The sequence below is a fragment of the Mytilus californianus genome, unplaced genomic scaffold, assembly GCF_021869535.1.
Source record: "Mytilus californianus isolate M0D057914Y unplaced genomic scaffold, xbMytCali1.0.p SCAF_13, whole genome shotgun sequence".
Taxonomy (NCBI): domain Eukaryota; kingdom Metazoa; phylum Mollusca; class Bivalvia; order Mytilida; family Mytilidae; genus Mytilus; species Mytilus californianus.
The window spans coordinates 28,684,520-28,710,319 of record NW_026262615.1 but is presented as its reverse complement, the minus strand read 5'-3'; the positions used below and the strand labels follow the sequence as shown (position 1 = coordinate 28,710,319).

The 25,800-nt window shown below is 32.5% G+C and overlaps 1 protein-coding gene across 1 annotated transcript in view; it reads right to left on the bottom strand.

Moving 5' to 3' along the window:
* LOC127723468 (protein PHTF2-like) overlaps nucleotides 1–25,800 on the bottom strand; it is a 43,888-nt gene that overhangs the window by 5,681 nt on the left and 12,407 nt on the right. Inside the window, exons 7-14 of the mRNA XM_052230120.1 lie at nucleotides 25,664–25,791; nucleotides 23,736–25,035; nucleotides 23,132–23,323; nucleotides 16,433–16,481; nucleotides 15,317–15,581; nucleotides 9,197–9,293; nucleotides 7,654–7,785; nucleotides 2,012–2,098 (exon numbers count right to left, since the gene is read on the bottom strand). Coding sequence (XP_052086080.1) covers nucleotides 2,012–2,098; nucleotides 7,654–7,785; nucleotides 9,197–9,293; nucleotides 15,317–15,581; nucleotides 16,433–16,481; nucleotides 23,132–23,323; nucleotides 23,736–25,035; nucleotides 25,664–25,791 — 2,250 coding nt within the window. The remainder of the gene's footprint in view (nucleotides 1–2,011; nucleotides 2,099–7,653; nucleotides 7,786–9,196; nucleotides 9,294–15,316; nucleotides 15,582–16,432; nucleotides 16,482–23,131; nucleotides 23,324–23,735; nucleotides 25,036–25,663; nucleotides 25,792–25,800) is intronic.

Here is a 25,800-nt window from a genome sequence, read left to right as displayed (position 1 = left end):
TTACCCAAAAGGAACTTACTTTAATAAATCTAACATAAACAGCAGTAGTGTCCTTTTCTAGATTTAGACATTTCAATTTCCAAAGGGAAACTCCTATTAAAATTTACGACAAAAGAGACGATTTTTCATTCCCCATTGTTAATTTTCCTTTTTTAGACGGCGATGTTCCTTTAGCCCCATCATACAGTGTTTATATATCCCAACTCGTTCGTTATGCCCGTGTGTGTAGTGATGTCATAGATTTTAAGGAACATAATCAATGCATCACTGGTAAATTATTTAGTCAGGGATTTCCTTACCATAAATTACTTCAAACATTTACTAAATTCCTTCATAGATACAAAGATTTGATTAGTAAATTTGGCTGTACCTATAGAAAACTTATTAAAAACGGTATTTCACATCCTAAATGTTAAGGTAATATTGTACTAAAAGCGTGGAAAGCACTATGTGATCCGAGTAAACTCATTGAACCTTTTAACAAACTTATTAGTAAAGGTTATCTTATTAATGTTTTAATAAGATCTTTGAATATTGTTTACATTGGCACTAACATCGATTTTTGTCATCAACAAATTAAAACATAACTAACTTTGTATTCTTTCAAATGTTTTTTGGAATGTATAAATACACATCCACGTTTATTTTCTATTAAAAGATTGCTTTATCTATATATAACATGATACATATTTATTATAAGGTTAAATCGTAACTATCCTACTGCCTGTAGATACTTTTATTTTGGCATTGCACAAGTCATGTCTTTTTTGAATGTCCATGGCATTAAAACACTAAATCCCTGGGAGGTGTTTTAATTGATTTTAGTCTCTGATTCATGATTTTTTATTATTAAATGTTTTTGGCTTTTAACTAGCTTTCAGTAACTATGAGTACTCTCAAATCGTACTTTCTTGTTAATTTGACCTGTTGACACAATTTGTAATGCATTTCTGTTATTCAATGTTTAATTATTTTGTGTTATATCTCATCTCACTATTTTTAACATGTACCACCTTTGATAAGTATTTAGTATGATGATAAATTTTCACTTCTGTACTCGTACTGTGAACAACAAATTTATTTATTTTGTAAAAAACGTTTCCGTACTCCTAACAACAAAATTATTTTATTGAAATTTACCTGTGTATGTTATATTATTTAACACCATTTTGTCCCAGGTTAGAGTTGTCTTTTTGAGATTGTTCCTACATCTTTTTTATTAATATTATATCTTCATTGTGTCATAGATCAAACTTATTCGTTCAGTGTATGTTTACTTGTTTTTGTTTATATGTCTTTTTGATCGAGTTAAGCCATTTCAATTGATATTTTATAGTATGTCTTTTTATGTGGTAATGTTACACTACTGTTTCAGGTTAGGGTGAAGGTTGGCGCCTGTTAAAACGTTTAAACCCTCTGCACTTGTATGCACCTGTCCTAAGTCAGGAGCCTATTGTTCACTGGTTGTTGTTTGTTGGTGTGGTTTATAAGTGTTTCTCATTTTTTATATAGATTAGACCGTTGGTTTTCCTGTTTGAATTGTTTACACTAGTCATTTTGGGGCGCTTTATAGCTTGCTGTTCAGTGTGAGCCAAGGCTCTGTGTTGAAGGCTGTACTTTGACCTATAGTTGTTTACTTTTTATACATTGTGACTTGGATGGAGAGTTGTCTCATTTGCACTCATACCACTTCTTCTTATTTATACTATCTGTAAACATGATAATGAGCACCTACCTGTAAACACATTAATGTTATAAAAACCTACCTGTAAACACATTAATGTTATAAAAACCTACCTGTAAACACATTAATGTTATAAGAACCTACCTGTAAACACATTAATGTTATAAAAACCTACCTGTAAACACATTAATGTTATAAGAACCTACCTGTAAACACATTAATGTTATAAGAACCTACCTGTAAACACATTAATGTTATAAGAAACTACCTGTAAACACATTAATATTATAAGAACATACCTGTAAACACATTAATGTTATAACCTACCTGCAAACACATTAATGTTATGAGCACTATGGTGATAAGGAATGATGCTGAAACAATGACATCTACAGATCTCTGGGGACCTCGTTTCTGAAAAAAAAAAAAATTAAATTTTATTCTCAAAGCAATGATTAAAAGATTTTTTGATTTGATCTTTTTTTTATATCAACAAAGCATGTCTTAGAGTACAACAAGCTAGTTTATCACTTTTAATGTATAAATTGCTGTTAAAATAAATAAACTGTTTTCACAGAGATATGTCTCGCCTTTTTGTAATTTTGATAATGCAAATGTTGAAATTAAAATAGCAATACTTTAACATGTAAGTTATGCAAATATTCAAAGTCGATGAACCATGACTGAAGGTAAATGGCTTAACAATCTCCATGGAATGAGATGTGCCAATGCAACTGCATACCAAATACCATTGACCTATTATAAGTCTTTCCCTTTAAACAAACCTAAACACAGACATTAACTTGTAAACTATATATATGTAAAAGTTTCAAAGTCAATGAACCATGATCAGGGATGGGGATATATAATCTCCATGGAAACCATACTTGCAAATGCCAATAAATTTGCATACCAAATATCATTGACTTAACATTAGCAGTTCATCTTAAACTGACCTAATCACAAACTAATACATGTAAACTAAGCAAAAGTTTCAAATTAATTAGACCATGACTGAGGGGGCAGGGTCAAATATTCTCCATGAAAATGAGATGTGCTAATGCTTGTACAACTGAACACCAATTAACATTGGCCTACCACTAATGGTTCCCCATAAATTGACCTAATCACAAACTAATACATGTAAACTATGAAACATTTCAAAGTCAATAGACCTTGACTGAGGGGGCGGGGCTAAATAACCTCCATGGTAATGAGATGTGCCAATGCTAATACAACTGCATACCAAATATCATTGACCTACCACTAGTGGTTCACCATGAACTAGACCTAATCACAAACAAATACATTGTTGATGCCGCCACCGCCGTCGACTACGGAAACGGCATACCTATGTCTCGCTTTTTGACTCCGTCAAGGCGAGACAAAAACCCAAACTTTTGATCTTTCCTCTGTACCGTATGAGTCTGACTAATAATTATAATTCAATATCATTTATATTCATATAGGATTTAACATAAATTCTCAAGGATGGAAGATCAAAATTTCTCTTATTTTCATGCTTTTTTCACATTTCTCTATCGGTGTGAGAAAAATATTTCTCATCTCTGTAAACGATTGGTCGAAATTTAAATTATAACGTCAAATTTTCTTGGTTTCTTCTGAATTTCCTATTGCGACGTCATGAAAAAAGGTGACCATGCCTGGTGACGTCACATGTAAATAGCATAACTTTCTGCAAATCTTTGAAAAGAAAGGATAAACTTTGTTTAGATATCGTCTAATAAAATGCTCCGCAGGGCGCAGCTTGATACGACCGCAGAGGTCGAACCCTGAACAGTTGGGGCAAGTATGGACACAACATTCAAGCTTGATACAGCTCTGAATTTGGATTGTGATTAAATATTTGACACAGCATAGGTTACTGACACAGAATGAATGTGGTCTAAGAACTTAAAAATTTTAAATTGGACATTCACCTATTATGGTCCAATATCCAAAATCTAAATACATGGTTAGATTCAGCATATCAAAGAACCCAAAGAATTCAATTTTTGATGAAATCAAACAAAGGTCAATTTTGGACCCTTTTGACCTCAATGTGGACAAAGTTAATAACGGGGCCCAAAAATCAAAAATCTAAATACATGGTTAGATTCAGCATATCAAAGAACCCCATATATTCAATTTTTGTTGAAATCAAACAAAGTTTAATTTTAGACCAACTTGAAAACTGGGCCCAAAATCAAAAATCTAAATACATGTTTAGATTCGGCATATCAAAGAACCCCAATAATTCAATTTTTGATGAAATCAAACAAAGTTTATTTTTTGACCCTTTGGACCTCAATGTGGACCAATTTAAAAACATGGCCCAAAATCCAAAAACTTAATACACGGTTAGATTCAGCATATTAAAGAACCCCAAGAATTCAAGAATAAAACCCCATTGAAATTGGTCAAGAAATAAGCCATTTATACGAAGTATCTTCTTTTGCACAATACTGTGCAATTGAATATTTCTTGCTATTGCGCAATACTAGTACTGTATAATTGACAATTTCTTGCTATTGTGCAATATTGTGCTATTGGATATTTCTTGCTATTGCGCAATACTGTGCAATTGAAGATTTCTTGCTATTGCGCAATACTGTGCAATTGAAGATTTCTTGCTATTGTGCAATTGAAAATTTCTTGCTATTGCACAATACTTATTATATAATAATTTACACATACTGTTTGGTGTGTATCTCTTACCATATCATTATTATTTGCTTTTAAATATAAATCAGAAATAACCAACTTAAAATGGAAAATTTTAAAAGAAAAAAAAAAGGAAAAAAACAAAAATCCCCCCCCCCAAATATTTTGAACCCCCTTATGATTCATCACCCCCAAACTCAATCCCAGCCTTCCCTTTGTGGTATGGTACCTTGCAGTACAATTTCAGAGAGATCCATACACTTGAACACAAGTTATTGTCTGGAAACTAGAAAAATGCTTGTTTTTAGGCCCCTTTTTGGCCCCAAATTCCTAAACGTTTAGGGCAATTAACCCCAAACTCAAACCCAGTTTTCCTCTTGTGATATGGAACCTTGTAGTACAATATCATAAAGATCCATACACTTACACACAAGTTATTGTCCTGAAACTAGAAAAATGCTTGTTTTTTTCCCCTTTTTGGCCCCTTATTCCTAAAATTTTGAGGCAATTACCCCCAAAATCAATCCCAGCCTTCCCTTTGTGGTATGGTACCTTGCAGTACAATTTCAGAGAGATCCATACACTTGAACACAAGTAATTGTCTGGAAACTAGAAAAATGCTATTTTTGGCCCCTTATTCCTAAACGTTTTGGGCAATTACCCCCAAACTCAATTCCAGCTTTCCCTTTGTGATATGGAACCTTGTAGTTAAATTTCAGAAAGATCCATACACTTACACACAAGTTATTATCATGAAACTAGAAAAATGCTTGTTTTTTGCCCCTTTTTTGACCCCTAATTCCTAAAATTTTGAGGTAATTACCCCCAAAATCAATCCCAGCATTCCCTTTGTGATATGGAACCTTGTGGTACAATGTCAGAGAGGTCCATACACTAACACACAAGTTATGTCTGGCCCCTAATTCCTTAACTGTTGGTACCATAACCCCCAATCAATCCCAATCTTCCTTTTGTGGTATTGAACCTTATGGTAAAATTTCATGGAGATCCATTCACTTAAACTAAAGTTAGAGTGCGAAAACCAATGTGTCTTCGGACGACGATGACGACGACAACGACGCCAACGTCATACCAATATACGACCAAAACATTTTTGTGGTCGTATAAAAATCATTAAAGAAACAGATTCCACCACTATACCTCATGTATTCTGATATTCTACACTCTCAACAGTTAAATTTTAATTATTTAAAAAGCTTGGCTAGCGTCGTGCTGTAAACATTTAAATTTAACTGTCTGGAGTGGAGAAATATCGTAACACACTTGATGCAGTGGTGGAATCTATATACTATTATATCTATTAAACAAAGGAGAAGGTCCAGTAAGACTCCTTTTTGGCCCCAAAATATAGCTGTTTTACAAAATTGTTAAAATGTAACTTTTTAGCTATTTATTGGAAAGTAGAATACTTCTGCTACATAAATATGGGCTGTTTTTGACAATATAATGCACATATATCGGGTACTAGCATCATTTAGTCATGCTAAATTACTGAAATCTTCACAATTTTTGCATTTGAGTTATATTTTAGAAGGTTTCCATCTTAAATGGAAGTGGTCGCATTTGTGTTCATTCTTAATATTTAAATGTAAGTTGTATTTGATGATAATACATAACATATATAAAGATTGAGAGTGAACACGGATGCGGCCACTTTCATTTTTGACAACAAGAGTGCACACGCTGAAATGTCTCACCTTCTTTACTAACCATTGATTTTATGTTGATAGTCCTAAATACAAGGCTTTACTACAAGTAACACATAAACTTAACATGATCCAAGAAAATGAGGTCAAGGTCAGATAAACCAAACGAGAAATACATGTACACCTTACAATCATTCAATAAACCAAACATAGTTGACCTATTGCTTATTGTTTCTAAGAAATAGTCTTAAACAAGAAAACTTAACATTGACCAATGAACCATGAAAATGAGGTCAAGGTCAGATGAACCATGCCAGACAGATATGTACACCTTACAATCAATTTAGGCATTAAATATAGTTGACCTACAGCTTAAAGTATGTAAGAAACAAACTTAACCATGAAAACTTAACATTGACCAATGAACCATGAAAATGAGGTCAAGGTCAGATGATACCTGCAAGACAGACATATACACCTTACAATCCTTCCATACATCAAATATAGTTGATCTATTGCTTATAGTTGAAGAAAAACAGACCAAAAAACAAAAACTTAACACTGAGAAATGAACCGTGAAAATGAGGTCAAGGTCAAATAAAACCTGTGAGACTGACATGTACATCATAAAATATTTCCATACACCATTTATAGTTGACCTATTGCATATAGTATTAGAAAAAAAGACCAAAACTCAAAAACTTATCTTTGACCACTGAACCATGAAAATGAGGTCAAGGTCAGATGACACATACCAGTTGGACATGTACACCTTACAATCATTCCATATACCAAATATAGTAGACCTACTGCTTATAGTATCTGATATATGGACTTGACCACGAAAACTTAACCTTGCTTACTGATCCATGAAATGAGGTTGAGGTCAAATGAAAATTGTCTGACGGGCATGAGGACCTTGCAAGGTACATACATACTAAATATAGTTATCCTATTACTGATAATAAGAAAGAAATTTTTTCAAGTAGTCACTGAACCATGAAAATGAGGTCAAGGACAATGGACATATGACAGATGGAAACTTTGTAACATATTAAAGGCATCTATATACAAAGTATGAAGCATCCAGGTCTTCTAGCTTCTAAAATATAAAGCTTTTAAGAAGTTAGCTGATGCCGCCGCCGCATCACTATCCCTATGTCGAGCTTTCTGCGACAAAAGTCGCAGGCTCCACAAAAACCATCTGAAAATGTACATATTATGGCATATTTGATAGATTTTTCATATTTAAGCTTGAATTTGAGCGACTGAAATGACTAAATCAGTTCAAATCTTTCACATAAAGTAATTGAATCGACTGAAGTAGACACTTAAGTGTTTAAAAAGTGTCCAAAATCTATCTATCAGATGAACCTGAAATTTGAGGCCAAAATCAGCCCTTACCGGACCTACTCCTTTATAAAGTTATTACAATTTCTGCATTTTCTGGTAGACATTCATGATCAGATAAACTAATAATTTTGTGTTTTATTATTATACATAGAACACACTTTGGAAAAAGACCTAACAGACAACCACGTTTTGATATTGACCATTTGGGGTTAATCCCTACCAATTAATCCATCAATCTTTTCACCAATAATATAACATCTTTCACTACAATATTATTTTACATACCTTTAAATAAGACCTGATAGACAACCACGTTTTAATATTTCGGACTTTATTTAACCTGAAGTGTGGCATATCAAATTTCTTTGCCCTCCTAGATGATGTTAAGTAACAGAAATGTTTTGCATACAGTAATCTCTGGAAAAGAACAAGATATTTATTTTTATTTTATATGGATTCATTTATATTTTAGGATATCAATTTCTTCCTGGATTCAGGAAATATGTATTTTATGCATATTTGATTTTGTGGTTATGCAAAAACATGCATACAAGCCTGTAGAAATTTTTACTTTATTGTACATTTAAATATGTGGTTTATCTTTACCCTTGAATGCACTAAAATTGGTAACAAATACACAGCATTGAGAGTTTTTGCAGCCACACTCTATACACTCATACTGCTTGGTGGTGTCATGGTAGCATACAAGCCTTGTGTGCAGGAGATATGGGTTCAATCCATGGTCAGGTCATATTTAAGACTTTAAAATTGGTATTTGCTGCTCTCTTCTAAGACATACCTCACAGCTTGAGCTGAGGCAGCTTACAACAAATTTCAAGCAATAAATCTAAGACATCATATAGAGTTTAGGATTAAAAGCAAAGACTATTCATCTTCAAGTCTGATTTATGGTTCCAGTTATACGGAACAGGATAGACAGGAGACCTTAAATAACTAAAAGTCTAGAACCTGATTCAGTCTGTTGTCTTGTACAATTTAGAGTTCATATTCATATGACATTAACATGTTCTCATCCAGATAATGAACAAAATATATGTCACTGGACATTATAAAACTGCCTTTCATTTCAACAGTAAGTTCACATAGTAAGCAACTAATTTTTGACAAGTACCAGTAGCTAAAAAATTTCGGACTCCACACTAGTAGGTAAAGGAACAACACAGTCATTTCATCTTTACAGAACCCCTTCTATAGCGGTATTTGGATTTTGATTTGATTTGATTTTTGGTGTTTTAACGCCACTTTTAAGCACTGCTTTTGGGCTATTTCGTGGCGGCCAGTTTTTATTGGTGGAGGAAGCCAGAGTGCCCGGAGAAAACCACCGACCTTCGGTAGGAAAACTGACAATCCTAGTCAATTAAGATTGGAGTCGAGTGCACCTGCATGAGCGGGGTTCGAACTCACAACCTCAGCGTTGACTGGCTAGTGATTACAGTAGTAACTACTTAGACCACTCGGCCACCGAGGCCCCTATTTGGATTTTGATCAGTGAATTATAAATATCAGTGAATCAGTGAATTATAAATATAGACTGCTTTGTCGCCCAGGCTCAAATTTCAATTTATGCAAAGATAATCATTTGCCAAGTTCATTACTGTCAACCAACCACAAAATGAAAAGATTTCAAGTAATAATTTACTAAGCTGCTTCTGAAATTCAATTTGTTTTTATAGCTGAAACTGAATCTCTTCTACTATACTATCTGAAATCCTTAGATGATGTTGTGTTTGACAAGAACGAAGCTAAAGTATATTTAAAATCAAATTCTTTAACTTCCTGTAAAGATTATTTTCATAGCCTAGTTTACCTGTTTAAATGTTCTGTCAGCCACAGACAGAAGGAAAAAGAAGACAGAACTCAGCCAGAATCTCTGTATAATACCATTCATCATGATTAGATTCAACCTACAAAAATACACACATATTTTAATAAGATATCCTCCTAAAAAAAAAACACATCTCCTTTAATTCATACTGAGATTTCTTGAATAAATATTGATAAGTTATACATAATCAAAGCACGAAAGCGCTGTAAAGGCAGTTAATTACAGGTTGTGTGTATTTTAAGTCCAGTTATATCATTATCTTGCATAGTACAGTGTACTTATCAGAGGTGGCTTTCAGTATTTAACATTTAGAGTTCTCTAATGATATTGAATAAGTTTTATGAATGTCATATTCTGAGCACTATATGAAGGCGATTGTTCTCACTTGTTTATGAACTAGTGCATTATGTCCAGTTTGTACCTTTTTTATCTATGTTTAGAGTCAAATTAGTTATCAAAGGTACCAGGATTATAATTTAATACGCCAGACGTGTGTTTCGTCTACATAAGACTCATCAGTGACGTTCAGATCAAAATAGTAACAAAGCCAAACAAGTACAAAGTTGAAGAGCATTGAGGACCCAAAATTCCAAAAAGTTGTGCCAAATACGGCTAAGGAAATCTATTCCTTGGATAAGAAAATCCTTAGTTTTTTCATTGGCAATCATAACACATCTCCTTATTTATATAATGATCTATATTCAACGACCTCAGGTACAAAAAAAAATGTATGTAACTAAACTATGATGGGAAACCTTTGACTTCTTTCTTTATATAAACTTTTGATTTGGTACCATAGAACTATGTAGAGTAAATGTACATTGCAACATGTCAACTCTTTCAACTCCAAGCAAAATTATATTTCCAAGCATAAAGTAATTTATGAATGAAATAAAATGCTCCGCTGGGGCGCAGCTTGATACGACCGCAGAGGTCGAACCCTGAACAGTTGGGGCAAGTATGAACACAACATTCAAGCTTGATTCAGCACTGAATTTGGATTGTAATTAAATATTTGACACAGCATAGGTTTCTGACACAGAATGAAAGTGGTCAAAGATACTTAAAAAAATTTAATTTACCTATTCAAACCATATCATTATTATTTGCTTTTATATATAAATCAGAAATAACCAATTTAAAATGGAAAATTTTAAAGAAAAAAAAGGAAAAAGAATCCCCCCCAAATTTTTTGAACCCCCTTATGATTCATCACCCCAAAACTCAATCCCAGCCTTCCCTTTGTGGTATGGTACCTTGCAGTACAATTTCAGAGAGATCCATACACTTGAACACATGTTATTGTCTGGAAACTAGAAAAATGCTTGTTTTTTGGCCCCTTTTTGGTCCCAAATTCCTAAACGTTTAGGGCAATTACCCACAAACTCAAACCCAGCTTTCCCTTTGTGATATGGAACCTTGTAGTACAATTTCATAAAGATCCATACACTTACACACAAGTTATTGCCATGAAACTAGAAAAATGCTTGTTTTTTGCCCCTTTTTGGCCCCTAATTCCTAAAATTTGGAGGCAATTACCCCCAAAAATCAATCCCAGCATTCCCTTTGTGATATGGAACCTTGTGAGATCCATACACTTACACACAAGTTATGTCTGGAAGTTACAAAAATGCTTATTTTTGGCCCCTAATTCCTTAACTGTTGGTACCATAACCCCCAAAATCAATCCCCACTTTCCTTTTGTGGTATTGAACCTTATTTTAAAATTTCATTGAGATCCATTCACTTAAACTAAAGTTAGAGTGCGAAAACTAATGTGTCTTCGGATGACGACGCCGACGACGCCAACGTCATACCAATATACGACCACAAAATTTTTTTGTGGTCGTATGAAAAGGAGTTCTTAATTAAGAAATAAACTGATTCGCTGCTGGATACACCCGCAGAGGTACTACCCTGAACAGCTGGGGCAAAAATGGACACAATATTCAAGCTTGATACAGGTCTGAATTTGGATTGTAATTAAATATTTGACATATTATAGTTTCTGAATAAATGTAGTCAATGAACTTGAAATCGGTTATATGAATTGAATTTATATTCAATTAAAGATTTCTTGCTGTTGTGCAATACACTGTGCTGTTGTGCAATACTTAATAAATCTGTTGCCAGACTATAAACAAATAAAGTTCAATTTCTTCTCAATGTCATATTTGAAATTTATGAAAATCAATAGGGAGATTACATCAATAGCTATAAATAATTCACCAAAGTTTCATGTGAACTGCTTAAAGCTTTTTTGAGTTGTTGTCCAAAAACTGGAAAATCCCCCCTTTTTTAATGAATAAAACCCCATAACTCAGAAATGTAAAATCTAAAATTTATAAAATTCTAAAGGGAGCTTACGGATTGATAATTTAGTCTTAGATGCAAGATTTTTTTATCAGTTGTTAGTGGCTTTGAACTAGCTGTCAGTAACTGCGAGTACTCTCAGATTTGTACTTAGTGTCTTTTTGTTGTTTGGATGTACAACTACCCGACCACGTCCACTTGTATTTGTATTTATCCATCTGATGAGTTTAGCCTCTTTCAACTGATTTTTATAGTTCTTTCTTATATTGTACTGTTACACCACTGTCCCAGGTTAGGGGGAGGGTTGGGATCCCGCTAACATGTTTAAGCCCGCCACATTCTGTATGTACATGTTTGTGCCTGTCCCAAGTCAGGAGCCTATAAAAGTGTAATTCAGTGGTTGTCGTTTGTTTATGTGTTGTATATTTGTTATATTTGTTCATTTTTTTTACATAAAATAGGCCGTTAGTTTTCTTGTTTGAATTGTTTTACATTGTCATTTCTGGGCCTTTTATAGCTGACTGTGCGGTATGGGCTTTGCTCATTGTTGAAGGCCGTACTGTGACCTATAGCTGTTAATTTCTGTGTCATTTGGTCTCTTGTGCATGTGTGGAGAGTTGTCTCATTGGCAATCATACCACATCTTCTTTTTTATATTTACATCAACAGATATAAAAAATTCACCAAAGTCAAGGTGAGACAACAAAACTTAGTTGTAAGATCTCTGAAATTTTTTACAGGGTACGAGTTTTTCTCATTGTTGGAGATTGTACGGTGACAGTAACACCTGTAACTGCTTAAACCCATTTCTTATGCACTTTAGTTTGATAAACTCACTGAATATCATACCACATCTCCTTATTTTTATATGCATTACAATTTACATGTGCATGTAATTGTAAATATATATATATCAGAACAAAATTCATTGCGTCACTTTTATTTATGCATCGCGTATATTGTGCCAAAGGATATATATATATATATCCTTTGGCACAATACAAGTTCTAAAATTACACAACATACAACAACTAAATGTTATTTCAGATGAAAGTTTTGTTTCAGTTTCATTCATAGGATTTATTAGAATTTTGTATGTTTTGCCAAGTCCAATAATTCGCTCTATGTGACATAGAGACATAGTTGACTAAACCACCAGGTGTCGAACATTCAAGAATTTTCAGTGTTTCTGTTTTTATTTGATGAAAAGGTTGCCTGAGCTCTAGGAGCTTTAGGTTTTATCACGGGATATTCTGTGCTGTCAATAATAATCCAAGTCGTAGGAAACTTTAATTTGAAGTTGGATGGTGAAAAATACCTGACTAAACCACTAGATGGCCAAGTGTTAGCCTCACACCACTGTTTAGACATAAAAATAATCCATGTATACACAATATTCTTAACACTAGATTCAATCTAGAATCTAGACAGTTCAAAGTTGGTTGTATGATGCCTCAATTTCATCAAAGTCATAAAAAAACTGATTTTCAACTGACACCCTATCAATTTGAAAATATATGTATCTCAAACAATGTGCTGCTGGACCAAGTGTGGTCAAAACAAATAAAAATTTAGTATACAACTCTAAACTGGTATAAAAATGCATGGCTGTGTCACGTGTCTTCATTTCAAAATTCTCTGCTGAAAACATAGGCATTGATGGTGTTTGCGTAATTCCATCTGTGAAGCTCAACATTAGCTCGGCAGTTGGTGGTGGACAGTCATAAATCCTTTCTGCAGTATGAATGACTTCTTCAGGAAAACCAACTTTACAATCAAAACTTTCCTCTAGATTTCTACTTCAATATTCATAACGTTTAGTTCTTTTGTTTTCACAGGAAACTGCCCTGATTTTTTCTTTTTGCGGACGATTCAGTCTCTTGCTTGGTCCAGGAAAATAGGCTGGGAATTGCAGTAGACTTAAGTCTCTGTATGGTGGGTTTGCGCACTGAAAAAGGTTATAAAACATTAGATTTTTTATAATTAAATAAACTTCCATTAGCAATGTATACTTTGTACTACCTGGCGAAATATTAACTAGATTTATTCATTACAATCTGGATAAAACTATGTTTGCCTGATTCAATGTATGTTATGTAAATCCAAAGGACAAACAATGAGAGACTTATGCAACAAACGTACATTGTTTGTACCTAAATAACTATAATATAGATGAGAGCATGTCATTGTTTTGTTCCTGTTAACATTGTCATTGATATTTTTCAAGAAAGTCTATGAGGCATAGCTTATGCATTCCTGTCATTACTACATTAGCATAATTACTGCTAAAATAATTCTCAGTATGATATACCTCTTGTAAGAAATCATTATAATTGTAGCAATCACCAAAAAATCTCAAACAGATCACATTGAATCGTAATCCAAAAAATTATGACGTCTTGAATTACCCACCCCCTTTTATTCTAAAACGATAATTGCGGTTGTAAACAGACTTTGGTTTATTCGCATGGAGTTTACATATATAACTATATATTTCACAAAGAAAATAGAGTTTTACCATGAATAGTCTTTTTCAGTAAAACGTACCTTGCAAACAACAGCTGATTGAGATGGACTCCACGATATCATCGTGTTCTCGTCCAATCTGCGTATGGGCCATGGCGTTGATCCAACTTTTCCTTCTTTTTAAGTTATTTGGAAATGCATGTCCTCCTCTTAAATGACATCCAGGTACACAACAACAAGTACTTGGCATCGTTAATTAAAAATATAACTGAAATAGTTGCACAGTGCAGAAACCGGAAGAAGAGGAACAGGATCCGCTACCACGGCGCCACCTATTCAGGAACGATAATTTGCTACTTCATATAACTGCGAAAATAACGTTAGACGGGTTCACGTGCATAAACAGAAATGCGCTTTAAATTGTATAATATAATTCATGTTCAGTCGACCTTTAATTATTATATCAACGACTGAAATGATTTATAAACATCTAGATTGCAGATAACACTCGAAATTAACCCGAGCTCTTTCCACACGGAATTCAAATAATTCTAGTTTGTCAATCGGTTGACTGCTTATAATGCAAAATACTAATATATCAAAAGTTTTTAAAACTAACAAAACACAATGATCGTTTCTCTATTTCCCAATGTAAATGAAATGAAACAAAAAACATTTTATATCGCAATAAGAAGAGGAGAGAATTCAACATTTCCGGATCTACTTGGAGTCTAATGACCCCCCACGTAGAAAAGTTGGATATCGCGGAAGGAAGGATTAACCCGGCAACTAGAAAGGCATTAAAGCACTGCCTTTAAAAATTCCTTCTGCTGAAAGTAAGTTAAAATTTTTCTCCTTTTGAGAAAGTTTTTGACTTTGAACATTTCCTGCATTATTTGACTTTGGGATATTTACCAGTAACAGTATATCCTGGGAATGTTAACTAACAAGAGTAGAAAACTTTCTGACTCTGTAACAAGATCGTTTCTCCCATATGTTTTTCTGTCTTTTAATAAAAATCTTGTGACAGTTAGATCAACAACCAAGCTACATAAATTTTGATATGAAATCACAATATATGCTGCTATCTAAAGTATGTGATATTACTTATTTAGGAATCTTTATTTTAATATTTTTCTGATATATCTTGTGTTGCATCTATCATTTGTTTGCATTTTTGTCAATATTTTAGTGCAAACATAACTAAATAGTGACAATTTTTCAATATCCAACATGAAAAAAAAGGAAATACACATGGAAAGAAAAGAACTTATATTAAATGATTTTGGCTACGTCAGATCTTATACGAAAATATTAACTAACCTCCATGAATTATGCATCAAACAGCACCAAACTTTGGATAAAAAACTAATGATTTCCAGGCTCATTAAGCTAGGAAATTCTTTGACATGATAAAGACGGAATACTAGCGGTACCAAACACAATAAGACAGAAAATGTAAAGCCTATGAGTATGTAGTCTGAACTTTCTGGAATATCGTCCACTTTCTCTATAATTGTCCAGCCTAACTCCAGGGCAGTTAAATCCACTTTCTGACATTCGCCCTTTTCCCAGATGACACAGCTTACTAAAAAAAAATAACATGAGTCTAATTTAAACAAAATGGTTTCTACTACACAAAAGTTGTTATCTTATCTGATTAAATGAAAAATTTCAATCAACAGAGCAATATCATGTAAAGACTTCGCCAGAATGCATGTGTTTTCATGCTAAACAAATGAAAGTATCCGAAAACAGGAAGTAGGTGTTCAACAGATCCAAAAGACAGACACCGGTTACAACTCATCACTGCTAAGCTACTGACAAAATTCAAAATTATTCTCTTCAGTAATACTTCAGAAAAGTGCAATGAGAATTTTTAAGTTGATTCAACATATTGAAAAATTCAAAGTACAGAAAAAAGTATTTGCAAATAGAAAGTTGGTGTCCAAGTTCCAAAATGTGTGCGTACAATACTACTCATCAATGTCCAGCTGCTGACCAAATATAAAGTCATTCGGTTCTATTGTACCTGATAAAAGTGATGGAAATATTTGTTCAACATAAGAACGTTCTGAAGAACAGAGAGACGATAAATGTGATATAGCCCCACTTTTACAATTGGGGTATAATATTAAAAGGATGCGGTTGATATATCATATAATTATCTTAACCCTAACATATGTTTCTCATCAGCTGATATATGCAAATGTGAAAAAATTTCAACAAACTGTAGAAAATGTAAAGTGTTTTATCTCCCCTACTGCTAGTAATACATGTAATAATACAGTACATACTACCACAAATTCATATATATCTGTCTTGTTTGTAAGTTTCCTTGTGAGTGTTGGGGTAAGGAATGTTTCTACTATGATTTCACAAACTGACCACGACTTTTAAAAATACTTATATTTTATCCATCATGTCCATATAACTGACCTTTGTCTGGTGGTACATAATGATGACCTAAAGTTGAACTACTGGTGGGCTGTAACATAAAATATCAATACTCATTTAATAAGATATCTTGTCATATGATTATACACCTTGTTGTTATTTATTCCAATCCGTATAAGTTCTGAAATTTCACAACTTTTTCATGGCGTCACAGTCCACTCACTTTGAAGCTATATGGGGTCCTGTTTCAACAATGTATTGTGCATAAAGCTTTTTAAAGATACATGTTTTAACTATCATAAACATTTCAAACTAAGCATTTTTATGACTTTATTTAATGTTTCAAAATATCTGATCATAATCTATCAAAATTTCAAAACATTCACTAATTCTAAACTTTTTCCTCCCTCAGCTCATTACTAATGACCTTTGGTTTTGCGACATTTGACCAAAACAGGAAGTGAAATCATACTTTAATATATCTTTAAATAATGAATCAACAGTAAGCGAATGAAGCTATTAACATTGTAGTAGAGATCTGCTTATTTTAGCATGACAATAAAATATTTCAATGTGTCTTTAGCGTTTTTGTAACTTGATTTGTATCTATCTGATGAGTCAAGCCCTTGTCATCTGATTTTTATAGTTTGTTCTTATGTTGTAATGTTACACAACTGTCCCAGATTAAGAGGGAGAGCTTGACACCCACAAACATGTTTAACCCTGCCACATTCTATATGTGCCAGTTCCAAGTCAGGAGCCTGTAATTTAGAGGTTGTCACTTGTTGCTGTATACCACATTTGTTTTTCTTATGCTGTTTTGTTCATAAATCAGGACGTTGGTTTTCTCATTTGAATTATTTTACGTTTTGTTACACTATGGGTATGGGGTTTTCTCATTTGAATTATTTTACGTTTTGTTACACTATGGGTATGGGGTTTTCTCATTTGAATTATTTTACGTTTTGTTACACTATGGGTATGCGGTTTTCTCATTTGAATTATTTTACGTTTTGTTACACTATGGGTATGGGGTTTTCTCATTTGAATTATTTTACGTTTTGTTACACTATGGGTATGGGGTTTTCTCATTTGAATTATTTTACGTTTTGTTACACTATGGGTATGGGGTTTTCTCATTTGAATTATTTTACGTTTTGTTACACTATGGGTATGGGGTTTTCTCATTTGAATTATTTTACGTTTTGTTACACTATGGGTATGGGGTTTCCTCATTTGAATTATTTTACGTTTTGTTACACTATGGGTATGGGGTTTTTTCATTTGAATTATTTTACGTTTTGTTACACTATGGGTATGGGGTTTTCTCATTTTTGAAAGCCATAAGGTGACCTGTACTTCCTGACATTTACATCACTTGGTCTCTGGTGGATAGTAGTCTCATTGGCCAGCATAACATCTCATTATTTTGTATAATCATTATATAGTTCATAAACTTCTTTAAATACTATTTGAAAGATAGTATAATATGTAGAACACATAAATTGCAAATGGAAATACAGATTGTAAGAAATGTAGATGTAACGTGAGGGTACCCAAATTGCACCTATTTTGACAGTTTTTTCACCTACGTTTATTTATGATCCAGACAAAAGTTTCCATTTTGTGTTTATTTTGTAGATGTGTGTGTCCTTATTTACCATGTTTACTATATAGTTCCACCAATTTAATTTTGACTCCATATTAAAAATGGGTTTGAACCGACCTCTAAACGATCCATGATTCTGTAATGAGGAGTACGTAAATTGCAACCATGCTTAAATTCACATCCTTAAAAATCGTATAACAGATGTTTTGTTTTATTTCTTCAAATATTTAGAACAATTTGACATTAGTCCATGCTTACTATTCATTTTTTAAGAAATGGGTGCTCGTAACATATTTTATTTGGTCATTTTTAAAAGATGACTTTTTGTGGCGACGTTTCTGTAGATTTGACTTTTCCAGTGAATACTTCATCTGTTGACATATACTGTGAATGTTTTGTGAATATTTAAATATATTTACCTATTTGAAAGATGTGCATAATGTCAAATAATAAAAAAATACAAATTGTTTAGTCCCTTATAAAACTTGTAAGATTTTCGCTGCTAGTTTTGCTAACTAGGTGCAATTTGGGTACTGTGACGTTACAGTAAATATTTGAATAATCATTCATTTCTCCAACTGAAATACAGGATCATTTCATAAACAGCCTTTATCTTTGATCTATATATTGTCAAGTCGACAACTTAAATATACAATATTAGGTCAATGTCAGAAAAATATAAACTTTTTTGTATGAGGCTGAGAAACTGGTAAAGGGCGAGGTTTTACAGAGCCCTTTCCCAGTTTTGTGCCGAATACAAAAAAGTTTATATTTTTCTGACATTGACCTATAATATTGTTTTTATACTGCAACTTAAATTAATAAATTGAAAGCTTTTAAATTATTACACAAATTACATACTTATTTTCATCTCTAAACATTCTAAATGAACCCCTGATTGTGGAAAAAGTGATCCATGATGAAATTGACATTGCACAAAATATAGCTTTGTTACTATATTTAGGAAATAAACACAACTAGTTGCAGTATAAATGTATGTTCAATGTACAAATCAACTACTTTAACCTGAATATAAGCAAAGCAATACTTCATTATCACTCATAAAATTGTTTAGTGAACATATTAAAAATGTTTTCAAACTGTGTATTTATGCATGAGCACACTGCATGAGCACACAACATTTTGTTAAGCCTGCCTCAAAGTAAAACTATTAAGCAACAAACTGCTGTATCAAATGCTCAATCATAAATGACAAAATGTTGGATGATGTAAAGTTCACAACTTAAAACAAATGAGCATAAAACTATGATAACTATGAGTAACTATCTTAGACATGTTAAAAATTCTCGATCTTGAAATTAATCAAGCCAAAATCTTTGATTTTGTAGAGCTCTCACCAGTTATCCCAATCCTTAGCCAAAGATGGATCAGAATCCCTATGAGCAATTAATGAAAAGTTTGTAACGGTGGGTAGATAAAATCTGGTTCCAATTCCAACGTAGAAATTATGTTCCATGGGAATCAGATCCAGATTTTACATATCCACGGTTACAAATTTTTCAATAATTGCTCCTCAGAATTCGGATGGAGATACATGGTGTAGGGCTGATGGACCAATACTGATTTTCTAGTCTGGATCTTTTCATGCTTTTTTTTTAAATTTAGGTTTTTTATAACACCATACTATATTCTAAACTTTCATTTAAAATTAAACCTGAGTATCTTATCTTTTTTTTACATGTTTAGAATTTAATTTTGTATATTTTTTTCTATGACTCAAAATTTTTTTTAACACCAGTAACATGGTAACAATAAAATTTCCTAATTTTTACAGTTTACTTCTGTGCAAATAATACAATTCATTCTCAGTTTTAAAATCAGTACAAAAAATGATTTTCCTGGTTCTGAGGAGAAGTCATTTACGCAATATCTAACGATCTTTTATGCAAATCGCTCAATGTTAAAACAAATTAATCAATCTATATGACAACAGTGAATTTGACAAACAGGAACAGATTGGTTGATATGAATGAATGTTAGGACAATTGAAACTAACACCCTAAATACAAATGAAATATGACTATTCTCATATTTGATTTTATAGGCAGAATTTTTTAAATGTCTACAGATCGACAACAATGATAAACTATGAAGTTATTGAAAACGATGAGAAATTTTGCTATGAGAAACCCTTAAAAAACCAAATCTGACAAAAAATAAAATATGGAGGTTCAAAAACTGCAAATGGTGCAAGACTATTGGAGTGTAAAAAAACATACATTTTTCCCCTTGACTGCATTATATAACTCCCCAAAAAATAAATGTTATGTTTCATGCCTCCCTACCATCCCTTTATATAAACTAGCTTTGATCTCTACCCTAACACATTTTTTGGTTAAGGACTATTCAGGGTCCAAAACATCCCCCTTTATCATGTATATAATCATAATATTAATCTATGTCAAATATTAAAAAAGATAAAATCAGTTTACCTACCTACAATATTATTTCTGTCTGGATTCAGGAAACAATGGGACTTTTATAGCTTGCTATGAGGTATGGGTTTTGCTCGTCATTGAAGACTGTATGGTGATTTATAGTTGCTAACATATCTATGTAATTTGGACTCTGGTGGTTAGAGGTCTCATTGGCAATCATTCTACATCTCATTATTTTATATATTTTTGTTTTGCCTAATTACATACATGACAAAAGGATAATCAGTTTATGCTTTAAAACAATCCATTTACATATATATAGACAATAACAACAAGCTTATGTCTAAATATAAACATTAGTCTTCTCTTTTTTGTTTTGTTGGGTTGCTGACTCATTAGCATAAATCTCCCACGTCACATTTTATTATCTTTTTTATACAAAGCTTTTTTTAATCATGCATAATCTAAAGCACACATTAAATGACTTGTAATACTAGTTATAAATAGTCACTAGGTCTAATTTTAAACATTTTGATTAGTATTTCAAGAAAGATTTTTAGAAGAGCAAAAGACGTCTTGGTTAAATATTCTTTTACAGAGTAAGGCCAAATGAAAAATATTTTGTTGTTCCAGTTAAATGCTTATGTACTGTCAATCATGACTGTACAACAATAAAAAAATGATGAAATGAAAAATGAGATCTTAATTAATGATAGTGTAATAAAACATAATTTATTGGAATAGGGGTAAACTGAAATTACATATTTGAAAAATATATCTTATATTTGAAATCATAACATTTTTTCAGTTAACCACAAGTGTCAAACAAACTTAATGAAAGATAGCTCTATGCAGACAGAATATCAAAAGGATTTTTCAAATAAATAAAAATTGCTCCAAAAAATGTATCAAACATTCAAGTAAAATTTTTTAAACAGCTAAAATTTCTATAACAGGAATATAAAAATTCTGAAAAATTTTAGTCAAAATTTCTTTAGTGTCGTAAATCAAATTTAAACCCAAAATTGATTTTTCCATCCAAGTACAGATTATTGTGCTCTGAAAAACTGTAACAAAGTATATTTTTTGCTTGGCCAATATAGATACATTGCCCTATGCCAGATGCTAATTTCTGATAATCATCTCTTACCTCTGCGCTTCCCTAAGGAAAACGATAATGAAATAAAGTATCGAAGAAGAAATATTACTCTAAAGACTAGCAGCTATAAATAGATCATACCCATAAAGCCATGCAAGCCTTTCATTGGATGATATTTTTTCTTTTCTATATACATAAAATGTCAGTTTGCTGTTTCCCTAGTTCAGTCAGGGGTACTACTTGTACAAGTAATTTTTATTTACTTGAAGAAGTAATTATAATATACTTATATAAGTAAATTTGTAGGATACTTATACAAGTGTATTTTATTTACTTGCTTGTATAAGTAAATTATTTTTTTGGCCTAGTTATGTCCCTTAGACATTCAGATTTTTTTACTTATACAAGTAAAAAAGTCATCCTATCTTCTTTTCTTGAATTCTTAGAACTTCTTTGCTCTAACAGAATTTTGAATTGTCTGTCCCATGATTTTACATCCCAAAACTTGAGAATTTTTGTGGGATTGTAAAAAAAATTTACTTATACAAGTAAATTTTTTAGAAAATTAAGGGGAGATTATTCAAACAATATAATTAACTTGTATAAGTATATTTTATTTACTTCTTCAAGTAAATAAAGATTACTTGTACAAGTAGTACCCCTGACTGTAGTTAACATTTATCAAAAAGTTACAAATTTACAGAGTATTCTTAATAAAATGATTCATCCATTTCAAATTTATAGAACTTTCTTCTACTTACAAAGCTCGTAATTTTTCCACAGGATTTTTTCCATACAAAGAAAGATACACATGTACAAATAATGTACATGTGTACAAATGATATACATGTGTACAAATAATGTACATGTAGCTGGATTTGGTTATTTTTTTCCAATTAGACTATCAGGATATTTTTTAAAAGTTTTTTCTTGTAAATGTACAATAATCAGGGTTCTCACTAAGGCCAGTCCATGAGTCCTTGATCCATCATTTTAAAAACTGATGAACCAAAGATGCAACAAGTTATAAAATGTTGTCAACTGAACCAAAATTTCCTCATTTTATACATGTTATAGCAAAAGTTAAAAAATTAATCTTAACATGCTTAATTTGATGTAATTTCCTTGTTCTATTTTCATGATTTTGAAAAAGGAGACTTCAATAATAAATTGTATACAATTTTGTTTCATCTTCCCGCTGTTGGACTTGCCACGGCCACAAATGGTGACTCCCTGGACTCTCCTACAAGAATCCTTAGATAGAACCCTGTTATGATTGAACACATTATTCCACATAATTCAAAAATGATGTGATGTAACAATAAATGTCAAGGGGGGAGGGGGAAGTCTTATATTGTTACCATGCTAGAAAAGGCCAGATAAGATAATTTCTTAGATTCTCATTCCTATCTCAATCATTACCCATCCACAAACACACAAAGAATTTTGATAATTCTATATTTTGGCCTTATATAAAAACATACATGTAGATCGTTTCAACTGTGACTATCATTCATTGCTATCTTCAATTTGTTTTTTAAAAATTTACCCTACCTTCCAAATTCCTACAAAAATTAAATGAAAATCTAGGAATTATCTTTTATGGCCTAAAAGATAGAGCTGGCTATACATACAGGTTGAAGGAGATTTATTACATGTATGTTGTTCTCTCCTGCCGTTTGATTGGCTGATGAAGAGTTCAACACTGTGGTTGATGTTTCTTGCCCTGCCTCATTTCCAAGTTCAACATCTGACCCACAACTACTGGAATATGTGGAAGTTGTGTCATCAGATTGTACCCTATCTTCCCAATCAGAGCTGGTCAGCTAGAATAAATAAAATATCAACATTTATGCAAAATATATTGTCATGATTGTGGACAAATATTATGATTCTTCATCACTGAAAAACCTTATATTTCACTTTTTAACCAAAATCTATAGGAAACATGCAAAAAATTCAAATTATCAAGCATGGAGAATTATCATAGCTCACAAGTAAATAGAAGTGGGAAATTATTCCTTATTCGTTTCTTGATCTTGCTTTCAAGCTCATATCTATTAATGTTAATCCACTGTGCCCATCAATAAATTAAACAAAGTCAATAAAACGTATATTTGCGACAGTCAAATCCCAATTGACGGCTGCAACTAGTGAATTACAGAACTGTTATTTGTATTCTAATGCATCAAAAAAAGAAATTGTACATTATAGCCTGTAAAAAATTAATAAATTTACCTTATGACCACTTGTATGACTAGCTTGACTTGTTTCACCATCAGAGGAGCTGAGATCTTTCTTTAAACTTTCCTTATTCCTAGCTATTGTTCTCTTCGTTCTATAAAATGGTCCAGACTCACTGCTTTCATCTCCAACAGTATGGCTGCGTCGTCTCAAGCCCTGAAGAAGGGCTGTTTTAGCCTTTAGTTGAGTTTCTTTGTCAGATTCAGACCCAGAGTTATTCCTTTCCTGATCAGTATCTGACATCACTTCCTTTTTAGGTTTTGAATGTAATGAAGGCAAGGGGACAGATTCTGACCTAAATAATAGAGTTTTGTTGGTAAAATCAATTCCACTGTCTTCACTTAAGTTTTCTCCATGTCTTATAATATTCAACTGTTCCCTTGGATTTCTATAAGAACTGGATCCAGGTTTGTTGTCTTTTGCTTGCAATTTGTCTGTTTGTTTATAATCTACTACTCCACTGCCTCCTACAGCAAGGTTATCTAAATCACTGGTACCCTCATACTCTAATGTATTGGACTCTGGAGCAGAACTGGAGCTGGTGATAGAACTCAAACTATCGATAGAAGGGTTCATAAATTCCACAGCTTCCTCTGCAGTTAAATTTTCCACTTTAAGAATTGTCCCATCAGTAAAGTTTGGGATTTTCAGACCTTCAATAATATTATTTTCACATTTTTCTGCCAAATGCATATCACTGGTCAACAAGTCTACACCAGTGTTGCTATGGCAATTGTTATGTTTATGTTTTGTAGCACCATTCTCTTGATGTGGAAAACCACCTTGAGAAAGTTTTAATTTTAATTGACATTTCTCTTTTTTATTGTCATCATTTTTACAATTTCCACTGTTTTCTTCTGGTTTCCCTGAAAGGGAAAGATTCAAGTTTTCTAGATTATCACTAGTTATCTCCTTTTTTGAATCGTTTATATTTTTGTCTATTTCTGAATCAAAGCTCTCTGCTCTTTTCAGAGAACCATTATTCTCCTCATCTGTTGTGATTTCACTATCCTGACTTTCCTGTTTTTTAATTCTATCATCCGGAACAATTCTCAATGCTTCTTCCTGATAAGCATCACTCCAGCTAACGGACTTACTCTCAATTCCACCATTTTTCTTTGGATTCACAACAAACTCCTTATTTTTCACAACTCTCTTTGGACGTCGATCGACACTAGGAGGAGACTTTCTGTCAACATCCTGTAGCAGTGTTGAGGAATTTCTTGATGGTTTTTCACAACTATGATTCGGTGATGAAGATGATAAATTCCTTTTCCTCCTAATCTGATATTCTCTACAAAAAAATTAAAGAAAGGCTAATTACATTTATGGTATTACCTTCTCATTTTGTAAATCATGATGTATCAATATTGATACAAATGGTTTGGTTCTTTCTTTGGTTGTATTAATCTAATTATACTACAAAAATACTCATTAAAACAATCTTTATGACAGAAGTATTTTCAGAAACATTTTTTTCATTCAAAGGGTAGGTAATATAAAGGGTCATTGTTAGGACACAAATATATGAAAAAGGGGGGCGAAAGATACCAGAGGGACAGTCAAACTCATAGAAAAGAACAGCAAGATTTTTATAGAAATATTTCATTGAGATCAGATATTCCTTTTAGATCCTACTTTTACCTCACTGATTAGATAATCTATTGAGATTTAATATTTTACTTAAAGATTTGATATCCCTTTGAGATCTTTGTACTCTATTGAGATTTGATATCTCTTTGAGACCTGTGAGAAGTGAGACTGGGATACAACTGATGTATTCTATTGAGATATATTTTACCTTATAGATTTTTGCTTTCCCTTTGAGATCTTTGTACTCTATTGAGATTTGATATCTCTTTGAGATCTGTGAGACGTGAGACTGGGATACAACTGACGTATTCTATTGAGATATATTTTACCTTATAGATTTGATATCCCTTTGAGATCTGTGTGAGACATGAGACTGGGATACAACTGTCGTTGAGTGAATGTAACCAAGAAGTAACATCAATACTATAGGGAAAAATACTTCACTTAATGTCAGCTCCTACAAAAG